The sequence below is a fragment of the Bicyclus anynana genome, chromosome 4 (assembly GCF_947172395.1).
Source record: "Bicyclus anynana chromosome 4, ilBicAnyn1.1, whole genome shotgun sequence".
Taxonomy (NCBI): Eukaryota; Metazoa; Arthropoda; class Insecta; order Lepidoptera; family Nymphalidae; genus Bicyclus; species Bicyclus anynana.
The window spans coordinates 9213438-9229103 of NC_069086.1; the positions used below are offsets into that span (position 1 = coordinate 9213438).

Consider the following 15666-nt stretch of genomic DNA (forward strand, 5'->3'; position numbering starts at 1 on the left):
CGTACCTATCTAGTTACAAAACTAAGAACCTACCTATAATAAGTAGTGAACAAATAGTAGCCACTAACGTTACTAATAGGCAACTATATGTAATTTCAGCAAATGAGCTCTATCCACTTTAATATACCTACGCTGCCCCGCGGTTTCACTCGTTCATGAACGGTTAATGCAACATTTTAATTCGACCCTGAAGTTCTTGAGATTGGCGTGTTCAAACGAACAAACAACTCTTCACCTTTATAATATGTATATAGTATAGATAACCTCAATGCTTGCTCCTGAAAATACGAAATAATTTATATGTATGGATAGTAGATTTGTCCACATAATCCACACACAAATCATTCGGACATATTTTGGCAAAGCGATATGGGTTCCTCACTAATAGGTCTGTTTTTTCAGCCCTAAGTCAGCTCCTATAACTTATACACTATGACTTGTTTTTGCTACCTGCCCCGCCGCCTATCCTCTCTCAACAATAGGCGCAAACAAAATCACTTTTAATTTTAGTAAACTTTGGAAAGCATTCTAAATAATCAGGTAGTAGCATAGCTGCTGACTAACACTATGCGATAGAAGCGTATTGCGTAATGCGAATTGTTCTTACTATCCAGAAGAACCGGAAGGAGTCCCAAAGTTTTTTGCACGAAATAATCTTTAGGGTTTTGTTACCTGCATAAGCATACTTTAGAGCCACTTTAAGTATGTACCTGCATTATCGCGTTACAAAGCTTGCTTTCGATAATTTTACTGTAGTTGTTTGTATTAACAAAACAACGATTTTGAGTTTAGACTAGTAGGTATGCAATAGCTATAATATAAACGTTCTTGTGAGTAAAAATGTACCTCTTTGACTATATGTACCTATCTGTTTTGAAAATTATAAATCCTTTTAGAAAACCAGTGAGCTATTATAACAATGTGCGGCTGCGTGAGAGTCCTCCGCATCGGCAAGCCGCTACCAAAGTCATGGCAACGAAGACTGTTCAGCACATCCTCCACACCACCGCCTGTTCAGGGGGTTCCATACACTAAACTTAGTGTCGGAGTACCAAAAGAAATATGGCAGGATGAACGAAGGTATTACTTATATTTTAGTCTTCAAAGGTGTTTTTGTGGGAATAAATAAGTAGCTTGCAACTACACTTAACTACAGGACATTTATAGTGATCTAAATTAGCCTGAGCTATCGAAGTCAATCAAGAATTTTATTGCATTGATTAATATCGACGAGATAGCTACGCACCGCACGTTCTGTACTATAAAAATTGGTATACAGATAACTACGATACGATAATACAATATTATACAATGACCTAGCGCTATTCTATCCCGATGTTTCTAAAACTCGACAGTGTGAATCTCAAATTAGACTCTATCACTCCATCTCTGACGCAATACTATAGATAGAAAGAGATAGTGACGAATTCGAAACTCACACTGTCGAGTTATAAAAACATCGTTACAGAAAAGCGGTACTGATGTACATTGTACACATATCATATTAAAGCGTGACAGACAAGTAATTAACGAATTTGCCACCACACCCCTTGGTCACGAGATGCCACTCATATCATGACGTTACAATCCTGTCTTGTCCATATTATTATCATCATCAACATACATGTAAGAGCGAGTTCCCACTTATAATGGCTGTCGGGCCCAAATTTTAATCGGACGTTACGGTGGGTGAATAGCCTTATATAAAATGATTCACCACTGGAAAGTCCGTTTAATATCCAGGCCCGACAGCTAACAATTGGGAACCTAGTCTTACGTATGTATATATGGATGTTGATAAGAACATGGATAAGACAAGATTAACTATACAAAAAAAATTAAATACGCATGGCGTCTATCGGATGATTTTAATTTTATTCAACATGCATAGTGTCGTGTTTTATGAATTTTAATAAATAATTCGATATTTTTTACTGTCAAGCCTGTAAGACGTTTAGGAATGTGGGCAGTGAAAAAAATATCGAAACCATAACTATGATTATGTATTTCGATATTTTTTCACTGCCCACATCGATCGTGATTGTGTATGGCTGGCATTAAGTATAATTTTGATCGACCTAACATAACCATCCATCACCATGTTTCATCATCAGTATAAAAGAAAGTTCTTTAATATCCTGGACCATCTGATTATTTTGTTTTCGGGGTGATGAATGTTTGTTTTAATTTATGTTTCTAGGGTAGCAGTAGTACCGGCGGTAGTTAGTAAATTAGTCAAAAAGGGATTCAGCGTTAATATCGAAGAAAATGCCGGTGTGCTGGCAAATTTTCCAAACAAGGCGTACGAAGAAGCTGGGGCAAAAATTACTAGTTTAAAGGACACATATCAATCAAGTAAACATACTACACATATATATACTAATCTATTGTTAAGTATATTCGAATGAATCTCTATTTATGCCAAAATAGCCTACATAGCATGATTTATAAAAAACCAAGGGATATACATATCCAGTGAGACGCAGCACAACACTAGATATTCGCCGACCATAAGATAATAATGGTTAATAATTTTGATCTTTAATAAGATAATAATTTTCATCATCATGGTTCTGAAATTTTGATATCAATATAACATTATACGCGTATCTCTAATAAACAAGGTTCAATCCATACCATCTGGAAGCCTGGTTATTGTCCACCAACCGATTTAACAGATCATTTCTTTCAATCACATGTAAAGTGCTGAGACCAGTAACCTTAGGACCTTCCTCGCTAGACGTTACCCCTCTGTCAAAAGTATATGATCATGATCTAACGTGTTTATACAAACTGCATCTAAAGAATCGATGTTTCAATGTATTAAAATGACACGTGTGTATGTATCACGGTTTAAATTTATAGTTCTGTGAAAATCGTAATATATTAATTGTTTATTTTCGATCTGTGAATTTACCTCATCCCCCTCAAAAAACGACAGACAATTTTGTTGGTGAATTTGAGTGCGATACAATTCCAAAGGTAATTGCTCTGAGATACATTCTGAGGTATTTCCTCAGTTTTAATAAGAAGTTATATAAAAGATATCAAACAAATCTCTCCAAATCAAATCTCTCGACGCTATAGCAGGGCCTCAAGTGTGCGGCACTAATCCCTTAACATCAGGCGATTCTCATGCTCGTTTTTCCTCTACTATAGCGATATAAAAATACATAATAAAGAATACTACCAGAGATAACATAATTATTATTTTTTATTTTTTTTAGATATAATTCTAAAAGTTCGGCCTTTAGCTGAAAGTGAAGTTCAAAATGTTGCCGAGGAATCTACGCTTATATCATTTTTCTATCCTGCACAGAATAAAAGCCTTATACAGCAATTGGGACCGAAAAAAATAAACGCCTTTGGTAAGTATCAAAATAAAAGTTGGTACTTTACGTGACGTGACCGACTTACATTAATCTTAATGCGAAAGGTCATTCATCACCAAATCTCAAAAACCGCTTGATGTACAAAAATTAAATTTAGCAGGAAGGTATATTCAATAACAAGAAATTCATTTGTATAAAATTGTGTAATTTTGTGTAACCTTCAATGACAGATTTATTTAGCGATATCAAAAAGCAACACAGGACCGTCGCAGTGGTTGAATTAATTAAAAGTTGCTTTCGAGACACATGGTGAGTCTAAGTCCCACAATCCCAGAGGAACAATACCTGTGCACTGCAGTGGGATTATAGGATAGACTAATGATGGAGGTACAATCCTCGAACCGGATTTAAACCTATACGCCTTCTGAATCAAAGGCAGAGGTCCGTGTCTCTGCCTTTAAAACAAATTCCGTGCCTCAAACTGTGAAGAGTGAGCCGAATATAAGTTGTAAATGATGATGCTTATTTTTGTCTTGCAGCCATGGATTGTATACCTCGTATAAGTCGCGCGCAAGTGTTCGACGCTCTGAGCTCCATGGCAAATGTATCAGGATACCGCGCTGTCATCGAGGCCGCTGCACATTTTCCACGCTTCTTTTCCGGTACGAATCTTTATATGAACTTACTCTCTTATAGCTGTGATGACTCACACAAATGCAATTTTGTACAGCATGTTCAAAAACATTTTAATAATTATTTAAATCACTGGAAACAAAGCTTATCCATATTAAACATACACACTATATTTTAATTATTAATTTTTTTTTTTATCGTATTGTTAATATGTATAAGTATAAGATTGTAATTTGAACTATTAAAATATATGCTTGAACCATAAACACTCAATGAAAAAATCAACATGCCTTGGAATATTTCAATATGTGTTTGAACTCCGTAATAAAACTGCACTTAGCCGAGCGGTCTTGTTCTAAGAAGACTCGTCGTTCAATAGACTGAACCGACCGAACACTAATAAGAGAATCGATGATGGGTTGATGAGGTCACGTGAAGTGAGGGAATAGAAAGTCACTAAAGTCACTTTTCGGCGAAGAAAATTCAAGAATGATGCCGCGTGCCTCCATGCCTAGTGATCAAAAAAATATGTTTTTTTTTCAATCTAGTTGAACAATTTAAGACTCTTAAAAAATGTGTTAACTAGCCTACGTACCTAACGTGCGACTATGCTAACGCTGAGTGCGGCGATTTATAACCTTTTTTCACACATGACACAGGTCAGATGACAGCGGCAGGTCGCGTGCCTCCATGCCGAGTGCTGGTCGTGGGCGGAGGCGTGGCCGGGCTGGCGGCGGCGGCTCAGGCCCGCTGCATGGGAGCTGCGGTGCGGGCCTTCGACACGCGGCCTGCGGTGCGCGAGCAGATTGAGAGTCTAGGGGCGCAGTTCATCACTATGGACATCAAGGTTTGTAGACGCAGCAGTCGCTTAAGCCAGTGGCGGCGCAATAGGCGGAGCCGGACTTACCTTTTTGTGTATCTACCTACTGTTTAATTTGAAAAAGTTGTATTATAAATTAATGTAATTTAATATTTCAATTGCTTTTTCAATAGGTAATTTGTACAATATTTTTTTATATTGCCATAGACGTGCTGCAACTGCAACTATATAGGTAATAGTAATAAATTAACGAATCTATTGGCAAGTCGATGCCGCGTCCGCGCATTACAGGAGTGCGGGGTATCACGACAGGGTAGAACTAACAGAGAAGTAATAACTTTATCTGAAAAGGATTTCGGCATTTTTGTGTGGATTTTGACGTGCTCTTTTCAAATTTCAAGTTTGCCACCATGTATACTCGCCACTTGCAAAAATGGCACCAAAAGATTTTTTTGACAGTAAAAATTTCCTTTGCTACCTATTTTACGATACAAAATACTTATTAAGTAAAACTTTTAGCTTTGCGATCTATAATTAGAATCTAAGATTGGCGTTGCGTGCGGTCAGTTAGCCTGATGTATTACGAATTACGATCCGTGATATAACATTTTACGTACCTATAGTATAGTAGCAGTAATATGTAACAATGAACAATATCCGACTCTAATATCCATTGTATTACGACATCGCTTAATAATTATGTACTCGTAGATAAAGAGGTATTCAACAAGTGACATTATATTAGCTGATTAGACCTACAGCTGGATCACTCGTGCGTAACGTAACAATAGCTACGTAAAATGTGTTATTAGATTATTTTCCTTATATATAAGGGAGAAGCCACACGGTGCGGTAGCGGTGCGGCGCCGGAGCGGTGTCGCTGCGGCGCATATACTTAAATACCAATGACTAGCTGACGCTACGCGGTTTCACTCGCGTGGTTCCCGTTCCCGTAGAAATACAGGGATAATATAGCCTATAGCCTTCCTCGATAAATGAGCTATTTAACACAGAAAGAATTTATCAAATCGGACCAGTAGTTCCTGAGATTAGCGCGTTCAATCAAACAAACAAACAAACTCTTCAGCTTTATAATATTAGTATAGATATGCCACACGGTGCGTTCTGGCGCCTCACCGCAACACGGTGCGGTGTATAAAATATATACGGTCGAATTGAGAAAACTCCTCCTTTTTTTGAAGTCGGTTAAAAATCAATGATATGCCAGACGTTGCGTTCCGGCGCCGTATCGCAGGCAGTCAGGCACACTTTTTGCTACAGCGCCGCGTACCACATGTGTACAGTACAGTGATGCGGCAAAATGTTTCCGGTGCGGCGCCACACCGCACCGTGTGACTTCACTCTAACAGTATATCTTTAACAACGATATGATTAGGGAGTAATTTCTTTAAGCAGACTTTCAAAGTCAAAATATAGAGAAGAGGAAGTGGCTGATTTCATGATTTAAATCTATATTTCTATAAAGATATAACAAAGAGCTAAAGTTTGTGGTATCGTAGGGGTAATCTCTAGATCTACTGAACCGATTTTAAAATATTTTTACTACTAAAATCCACATTATTTCACACGTATTCTCACTGGAAAGGGAACTATGCGCGAAACCGCAGTGCATCAGCTATTTGTACCTACATCACTAGGTATACAAAAAACATAAAAACAATAAATAGCTGCTATGACATTGTTCATGCATTCAAAGAGTGCTGACTTTATGATTCATCTAAATAAAGCATATAATTCAATGTTCTCTGCCTAGGTACCCTGACTGCCCTATTTAACATGTCATATTATCTGGCCTTAATTACTAGAAACACATGTTAGGTTTGTATGGCATTTTGTGATGATTGAGATCGCTTGAATATAGACTTTGTCTCTTAGGTCGTGATAATTTTAGATAGTTTAGTAATTCCACCTAGTGCCTAGCTTTCACCTAGTAACCTAGGTAGGTTTATCACTGATGTGCATTTCATATTTTTATAGTTACCTATTCGTTTATTATTCTTCGCCTCATATTTTTGTAGTTATTCGTATGTACTTATTTTTATATTTAACTATAATGTTATTCGTATGTATTTATATGTATATTTAGGCTCAGAGTCACACAGCGGGCGATGGAACGAGCTATTTTAGGAGTATCTCTGTGATCGAATCAGAAATGAGGAGATCCGCAGAAGAACCAACGTCACCAACATAACTCAACGAGTTGCGAAGGTGAAGTGGCAATGGGCGGGGCACATAGTTCGAAGAGCCGCTGGACGTTGGGGTCTCAAAGTGCTGGAATGACGACCCCGTACTAGTAAACGCAGTGTTGGTCGACCCCCCACTAGGTGGACTGATGACATTAACCGAGTCACAGGGATTCCCTGGATGCAGGTGGCTCAGTATAGTGATGTTTGGAAGTTTCTACAAAAGGCCTATGTCATGCAGTGGACGTACATCGGCTGATAGGATGACGATGATGGATGATGATGACTTATATTTTTATTTTCGTATGTACTTGTATATTTATTTAAATTTTGTAAGATTTGTCAAGCAAAGTTAATGTTTATTGTTTCACGTGTTTCAAATTTAATATATGTTCCTAACCTACTCGTAGTTACGTAACAAAAAAGTGCCGCAATTTTGTCGTCACACCTGTCTCAATATGAATGCAGTGGTTGATAACAGTTGCTATCATTAATATCAAATAAACCCCCGACACGTGATAAACGATTTATCACCAAAACGTTTGTGATTTTATCCTGCAACTACGTGACACTTTCAATTTCTACTTGGTATTTTATCAATTTCCTTTACCAACTTTTTAGGTACATTTGTGTGACACTTTATGAACTTGCTATCTTTATTTGTCGCGTTTGTGTGAACTTGTTATTTTATATCTCAAGGTCTGCCGTGTAACTCCAGTCAAACATGTGGGTAAAACAATTATCATAATCTAGGTCGCTAATATTTGAGGATAATGTGTAAATGAGCTAACAATTTATAGAATTGTCAGACACGATTGTACCTTTGTGGATACAATATGGATACAATTTAATAAATACTTACATAAATAACTTTTACACTTTTTAAATAAATCCCTACGATATTATACATTTTAATCAACGACAAATGGTTGATTGCGATCTTACTTGATATTAATTTAGTGACCATGTAGGTACTCTTAATTAGGGATAGGATACAGTTAGGGTAGTCTAAAGTATGCTCTTAGCCCTGAGTGGCGTTTCTTCCAGTAACCAGTGGTGTGCACAAGAGTTTTGACTAGAGTAGGAACGCACGTGTACCAATGATAAATAAATAAATGGAAAATAATAAATGTATGACTATTTAATATACTTTTTATGCCTGTATGACACCTCTATAGTGTGATGCGGTATATAAAATTTCTCAATTATTATTCATTACCCTGACTTTAAAACGATTATACGATTCTGAGAAGAGTCTATTTCTCTAAAATATTTTTTAATATTTCTAATTGGATACATTTATTTAATCCATTGGATGTATAAAATTATCATTGTATCGACATATTATGTGAAAACATGAGAAAAGAACAATAGTACTGTATCACTGATGTCATCTTTAGAAAAAACCGACCGCGGGATAGCTTTTATCTTCACATTTGAAGTGTAGGTACATATGTCGAGTGAATGGTTATGCAATCATTTACCTTCACACATTTAATCACACTTGCCTACTTTACAAAATTTATCTCTTGTACTTATTGTTTTCTGTCCGTCAGATTTTTATATCTGAGAAATTGATCTTTATTAAATCCTTAGTGAAAACACCGAGGATTTCCTAAAGATTAACTTATCACAAAATTCTAAAAATACATTATGTAGTAGGCTCTTTTCCTTCCTACCTTTTGTTCTCAGTGTGTAATTACCGAGTAGGTCAAAAGTTACAATATCTTTTTCGCAAACATTTTAAAAAAATTACCTTATTTAGGTACTAGTTAACGCCGCGCGGTTTCACCCGCGTGGCACCCGTTCCCGTGGCAATACGGGGATAATATATAGCCTATAGCCTTCCTCGATAAATGGGCTATCTAACACTGAAAGAATTTTTCAAATCGGACCAGTAGTTCCTGAGATTAGCGCGTTCAATCAAACAAACAAGCTCTTCAATATTATTAGTATAGATAGACATCTTTATTATGAAAGAATACAATAGGAAACTTAAGCCAACTTATCCTAATAGCTATACAAATCATACCCACGTGAAATAGAAGAATACTGGCAGCATTACTGCTTCAGACAGCCAGGCGGATCTTTTGTGCAAAAAAAAGCCTCTCTTCTGTCACCAGTCACGGTGAAACTTATTCGGGGATTTTTTTGGCACTGCGACTGCATGGGCATGGCAAAGGGGTCTCCACGTCAAAAGGAACAAACATGTAACTCTCTGTCAGACATATTCTTGTGCTTGTGCAAAGAGTAAATAATTATAGATTATAGAGGGTAGTCTTGTGCCACTTACCGGCCGATTTCAGCTTTTCCTACTGCGCCTCGATATAGATATTATACACATATTATATTAAATGTTATTCTTTGTTGTTGGTATCACACTACTATTATAACGGCGGAAGTTTGTGTGTGTGTATGTTTGTTCCTCCTTTACGCTGCTGAAATTTGGAATGGAAATAGATTTCACTCTGGACTAACACATAGGTTTTTCATCCCGGAAAAATCCATGGTTCCCGTGGGATTTGTAAAAAACTGAATTCCACGCGGACGAAGTCGCGGGCGTCCAAGAGTATCATATCTTTTTGATTTCTATCATTTATTTACATTATCTATCAGGTTTAAGGACATAAGAAAGATTGAAATTTTGAATACTGACTAAAATTAATGCATCATGATTATCATTGTTGGATTTGATGCAGGAAGAAGGCGCTGGAGCCGGTGGATACGCCAAGGAGATGAGTGAGGAGTTCCTCAACGCCGAGCGAGCGTTGCTCGGCAAAGAGGCGAGGACGTCAGATGTAGTCATTACTACGGCCCTTATACCTGGGAAACCTGCGCCAGTTCTTATTTTAGAGGTATGATTGTATAGTATTGTGGCACAGAAAACATATGTGTGGTTGATACTTAAGTATCAAGTCGGCAGTTACTCTAAAAACGGTTAGTTGGCAGTTCTAAAGTCAGTCTAAAAACTTCTGACATTTTACTCGTAGTTTAATAAGTGGAGAGATACCTTCAGGATCAAATCCTCTCCCCTTGTAAATATTTATGGCATCAAAGCCGGACTCATCGTGTGGCAGAGAGAAAGACTTCGAGCAGATGCCGATTGACCAATTGGTGTAGCGTTGAGGAATTCCTTGAAAGTCGATAATACATAGCTCCGTACAGTATCATATCTATCAATAGACATATTAGTTCTTAGGGATCCTTAATAATAATAATCAGTTCGAGGACCGTCATAGCCCAGTGGCTATGACCTCTACCCGATTCCGGAAGGTGTGCGTTCGAATCCGGTCCGGGGCATGCAGCTCCAACTTTCAATCCGCAACAAATCTGCCAATCCGCATTGGGCCAGCGTGGTGGATTAAGGCCTAACCCCTCTCATTATGAGAGGAGAGTCGAGCGCAACAGTGAGCCGAATATGGGTTGATAATGATGAATAATTAGTTCAGTTTACTAAAAAAGTATGGTTACTTTCAGGATGCCGTGCTGGACATGGCACCCGGCAGTGTTATAGTAGACTTGGCAGCCGAGATGGGGGGCAACGTGCAGACCACTACGAAAGGCAAAATCACGAAGGTGAATGACGTCACGCACATCGGCCTCACAGACTTGCCGAGCAGAATGCCTGCCCATGCCTCCACACTGTACGCCAATAACATATCCGCCTTCTTGTTCAGTATAGGTAAGTAAGATAAATGTGTATCGCAAATGCATTAGGGTGTAATACATCAAATCGATCGTATATAAATGCGACACTTCCACTCCTTACGATTTTGTTTATCTGATTTTGATAATTTAAATTATTGTTATAAAAATATGTTCATTTAACTGAGTAGAAAAGATAGGTAATAGCATCACTGAAATAACTTTAAATTATTTAAAGTAAGTATAACTGGATAGATAGTTATTATGGATAATACAAATAATAATCTCATTGATTAAGTTCGAGCCTTCAAGGAGATCGGCACGTGTAGTACCTACCTGTTTACTAAGAACACGGTGCATGCAATTTGGGGGCTAAATTAAACATACTGGCAATAGTTCCCCAGGCGTGCTCTGTAAAAAATACTAGGTAAATATGATTACTCTTAAAATGTCGGTATGAAATAAGAAACCAAAAATATCTCAAGTGTTCTAGAGATAACACTTATCTGTTAACAATATTTGTTATTCTGTTATTTAGGCAGATACCTACTTATTGGTATAATACTTATACACCTACTTAGTATATGTTGTTATTTTTTAACATTGAGGTACAATTAATTGGTTATGCTTTAATAGTTTTAGAAGTAGGTAAGTAAGAAATTAAGTATTAAGTATTATATATTTATTATAATTATGAAAGCATAACACATACATAACAATAATTGTTAAACGGTTTACGATTAGAACACGGTTTTTTTCTAAACATCTAGTCTTTAATCTAGTTATATATTTACGTAAATCGCCCGATAAACGATAATTTACTTTTCAGTCGGGTTTATTTTTAACTGATTATAATCTATTCATCCACCAGATAATACACTAATCCTAATGCGATTTGCTATTATACAAACATAACTACCAGCATATCATTGTAATCACCATCAATCAATTTAGTACCAACGAAACATGTAGAAGTAAATTATCAAAATTTTAGTTTGAATATAATACGATAAATGGATTAGTATATTTCTTGGGACAAACAATAAATAATTTCTCGGTTACATAACTTTTGTTCGACATACAATAAAAACAAAAGATATGATATCATTGTTATGTTAATTCTAATTATGCTTTGAAAACAGAATTTTCGCTTGTATTGTAAGAGAGTCTGTGTCATAAACAAATGTTACTCTTTAGCGCGAATACTACTGAACTGTTGATGATGAAACTTTACTGTAGTAGACAACAATCCTACTAATATTATAAACGCGATTTATAATATTAGTAGGATTGTTACATAGGTTACTTTTATCTCGGAAAAATACATGGTGCCCGCAGGATTTGTGAAAAACTGAATTTCACGCGGACGAAGTCGCGGGCGTCCGCTAGTTAAGTTATAAAAATATACTAATGCACCGGCAAAGCCTATAAAGCTTACAGTTTTTATAGTTATCACTTTATCATAATTTTTCTTCTGTCTTTGGAGATACTGACCAAATTTTAAGAAGGAACAACTATTTTTTTTACATAAATACTGCTTGTTTCAATCTTCTTACACCTAGGTACTATCAAACTAAAGAAAGTTTGTGTGTAAGTATGTTTGTTCAACATAAAAATCTTAACCCTTTTTTACCTGACTGCAAGAAGGGTAACACACTTCCCTTTTGAAATGTCAGGTTATGTTGTAACTTGTAATAGGTACATAATGTCGTACACTTAAAATTTAAGTCTTGGGCCTACAAACTCAGCCAGGGTTTCTTTTTTTTCTGTTGTTGATAGGTACCGATGACCACTTTCACATCAACCTCGAGGACGAGGTAACGCGCGGGGCCATTGTCCTGAAGGCCGGCGAGCTGCTGTGGCCGGCCCCGCCCGCGCCCAGCATGCCGCCAGCGGAGGCCCCGGTGAAGGCCGCCGTCGCTGCCAAACAAGAACCACCGAATCCCTTCAATGAGACGTTGAAGGATACCTTCCTATATTCTACGGGTAAGATTTCTAACGACCGAAAGATTCAAAATAAATATATAAATATTATAAATGCGAAATACGTGTCTATTTGTCTGTCTGTTACCTTTTTACTGCTAAACCTTTGAATTAATTTTGATAAATTTTGGTTCAGTAATAAATGGGACTTTGAAGCAGAAAATTGGCTAGATTTGTGATAAATAGAAATTCACGCGAACTAAGTCACAGGCGTCCGCTAGTAATGTAATATGAAAAAACTCCAGAAGGGCTGAATGTATCTTCGTTAAATTTGGTACAGATATAAATTATTATCTGGAATAGGTACAAAGGCTATTTGGAATCCTGAAATTTTCACTGGAATAAGATCTACGTGGGTAAAACTGCTATGCACTGCTAGTTCATTATAATAACTAAATACGCAATATAAAAACGGTAATAATTAAATGAACTGAAATATTTTGAGAAGCATTTCATTACGTAGGGTCTCTTCCTGAATAAAATTTTTAATTGTTAATCTTATGTAATTTTCTATATTTCCAGGTTTAGCTAGTATAATAGGTCTCGGTATGGTGTCACCGAATCCTGCATTCACAACTATGACTACGACGCTCGCATTGTCTGGTATGTTTATTTTTTCATTAATTGGTATGTTAAATCATTAAGAAATCCATATTCGGCTCACTGTTGACCACGAGTTTCCTCTCAGAATGAGAGCGGTAAGACAGACAGACTTCACACACTGGCAGGTTTCCTCACGATGTTATATTCCTTCACCGTTTGAGACACGTCAATATTTAATTTCTTGAAATGCAATTAAAAAGTTGGCGGTGCATGCCCTGGACCGGATTCGAACCTACACCCTCCGAATCGAAGGCAAAGGTCATATCCACTGAGCTATCACGTCTCCATTATCTGAAATAGATACACGTAATACATACATAATATAATAATCGTGCTTGCATTGAATAGGCTCTGAAACTAGTATAGATATAGTATACATTAGCAATGTCCTGACAGGGCATCATGCAACATTTAGATTAAGCCAACTAATGTATTAATACCTAAGTAAATGTATAAAAAATATTTATTAATCACACAGTAACAAATTTCTAATACAATAATACAAGCATGAATGCTGAATAAATAAATAAAACTACTGAACTGATTTGAAAAGTTTTTTCACCGTTGGGAAGCTTTACTATTCCCGAGTGCTATAGAATATCTTTTATCAATTTATTCCTACTGGAACGGAAACCACTCGACTGATGGTCTGCTGGTACTTAATACAACTTTGTTTTTCGCAGGTGTGGTAGGCTATCACACAGTATGGGGAGTGGTGCCAGCTCTACACTCTCCCCTTATGTCGGTGACCAATGCAGTGTCAGGCATCACAGCTGTTGGAGGATTGCTGCTAATGGGCGGCGGCTACGTACCAGAGACCCCAGTACAGGTAAAGTTAGTAGTGAATTTAGATATTCATCATTGACAACCCATGTTCCGCTCACTGTTGAACACGAGTCTCCTCACACAATGAGAGGGGTAAGGCCAATAGTCCACCATGCTGGCCCAATACGGATTGGTAGACTTCACACACTTTATAAAGAATTTGGACAATTCTCAGGTATCCAGGTTTACTTACGATGTTTTTCCTTCACTGTTTGAGACAGATAATATGCCCATAATATTCAATGACAGCCCAACAATGTAATGTTTTTTGTTCATGCAACAACAAATACATATTAATTAAAAATGAATTTAAAACTAAGAATTAATAGTATATTCAATTTAAATTTATATTGTGTAAATAAATATAAATGTAAACTTATATTTATGTATATCTAGTTGTTCACACATGGGAAAGGTACCTAATACGCTGGCGCTATCACCCCTCTGGACAGCAAGGCTTATCATTTAGGTCAAATATTCGCCAGCACTTAGGTCACCTGAAGCTTGGATCAATTTGTCAGACATAGAGTTAAAAAAAAATTGGATTTTTTTTTATATTATTTCAAGAAATGGTATTAAAAGACTTATATTAATTACAAATGGGTTTCGTCTCGATTTCCATTGATATATCTTTATGGGATAGGCAGTGATGACCAAATAGCCTAGCTAGTATTTATATTTCATGATAGCTGGAATTAATTTTCTAGAACAATGAATATTATATTTTCTTTACAAATTCAATATGTTCAATGATAGCAATGATTATTTTCCTTATTCACCTGTAAATATTATATAGTTATTCTTTACGCGTGTTAACTACTATTATATTTATATTGAATGCATCGTTTATGCATTAATTATAAAACATTATGTAAATATTTATAGTATTAATAATAATATATTTTTATTTATTATTATTATCAACCCATATTCGGCTCACTGCTGAGCTCGAGTCTCCTCTCAGAATGAGAGGGGTTAGGCCAATAGTCCACCACGCTGGCCCAATGCGGATTGACAGACTTCACACACGCAGAGAATTAAGAAAATTCTCCAGTATGTTTTCCTTCACCGTTTGAGAGACGTGATATTTAATTTCTTAAAATGCACACAAGTGAAAAGTTGGAGGTGCACGCTCCGTACTGGATTTGAACCCACACCCTCCGTAATCGATCGGAGGCAGAGGTCATATCCACTGGGCTTTCACGGCTCTCTCGGCTATAATAATATATATCATATTATAATTTAATTACTTGTTCTTTTGCAGTGGTTAGCCAGTACTGCAGCTCTGATCTCATTTATTAACGTGTTCGGTGGATTCTTGGTCACACAGCGTATGTTGGATATGTTCAAGAGGTAAAATATCCCGCTTCATTTGATATAATATATCGGTAGTTGACTCATATCAAATTTAATATAAAAAATATTACTTTCGTATAGAACACATCCGTGTTCGAAGGTCCGAAATATGTATCGATATCAATTATTAATAAATGTTAAGGATTTCTTATGAAACTTTATTTAAAATCATAGATTTTTCAAATTTTCCAAACGTCAAAAACGCTGTCGTCCATTTTGTGACGTCACAATGTTGGTACTTGATGTACTAATTGTTAAACTAATA

General features: G+C 36.6%; 1 protein-coding gene across 2 annotated transcripts in view; it reads left to right on the top strand.

Moving 5' to 3' along the window:
* Nucleotides 1-15666, top strand: part of LOC112051425 (NAD(P) transhydrogenase, mitochondrial) — a 29735-nt gene that overhangs the window by 1520 nt on the left and 12549 nt on the right. The window contains exons 2-12 of one of the 2 annotated variants that reach the window (XM_024090056.2): nucleotides 897-1080; nucleotides 2201-2355; nucleotides 3228-3368; nucleotides 3872-3994; nucleotides 4625-4812; nucleotides 9689-9844; nucleotides 10467-10671; nucleotides 12414-12620; nucleotides 13140-13220; nucleotides 13904-14049; nucleotides 15310-15398. In XM_024090056.2, the coding sequence (XP_023945824.2) occupies nucleotides 920-1080; nucleotides 2201-2355; nucleotides 3228-3368; nucleotides 3872-3994; nucleotides 4625-4812; nucleotides 9689-9844; nucleotides 10467-10671; nucleotides 12414-12620; nucleotides 13140-13220; nucleotides 13904-14049; nucleotides 15310-15398 (1652 nt within the window). In that variant the 5' untranslated portion in view covers nucleotides 897-919. Of the gene's footprint in view, nucleotides 1-896; nucleotides 1081-2200; nucleotides 2356-3227; nucleotides 3369-3871; nucleotides 3995-4624; nucleotides 4813-9688; nucleotides 9845-10466; nucleotides 10672-12413; nucleotides 12621-13139; nucleotides 13221-13903; nucleotides 14055-15309; nucleotides 15399-15666 lie in introns of both variants that reach the window. The other variant, XM_052881382.1, reaches the window with a different exon arrangement.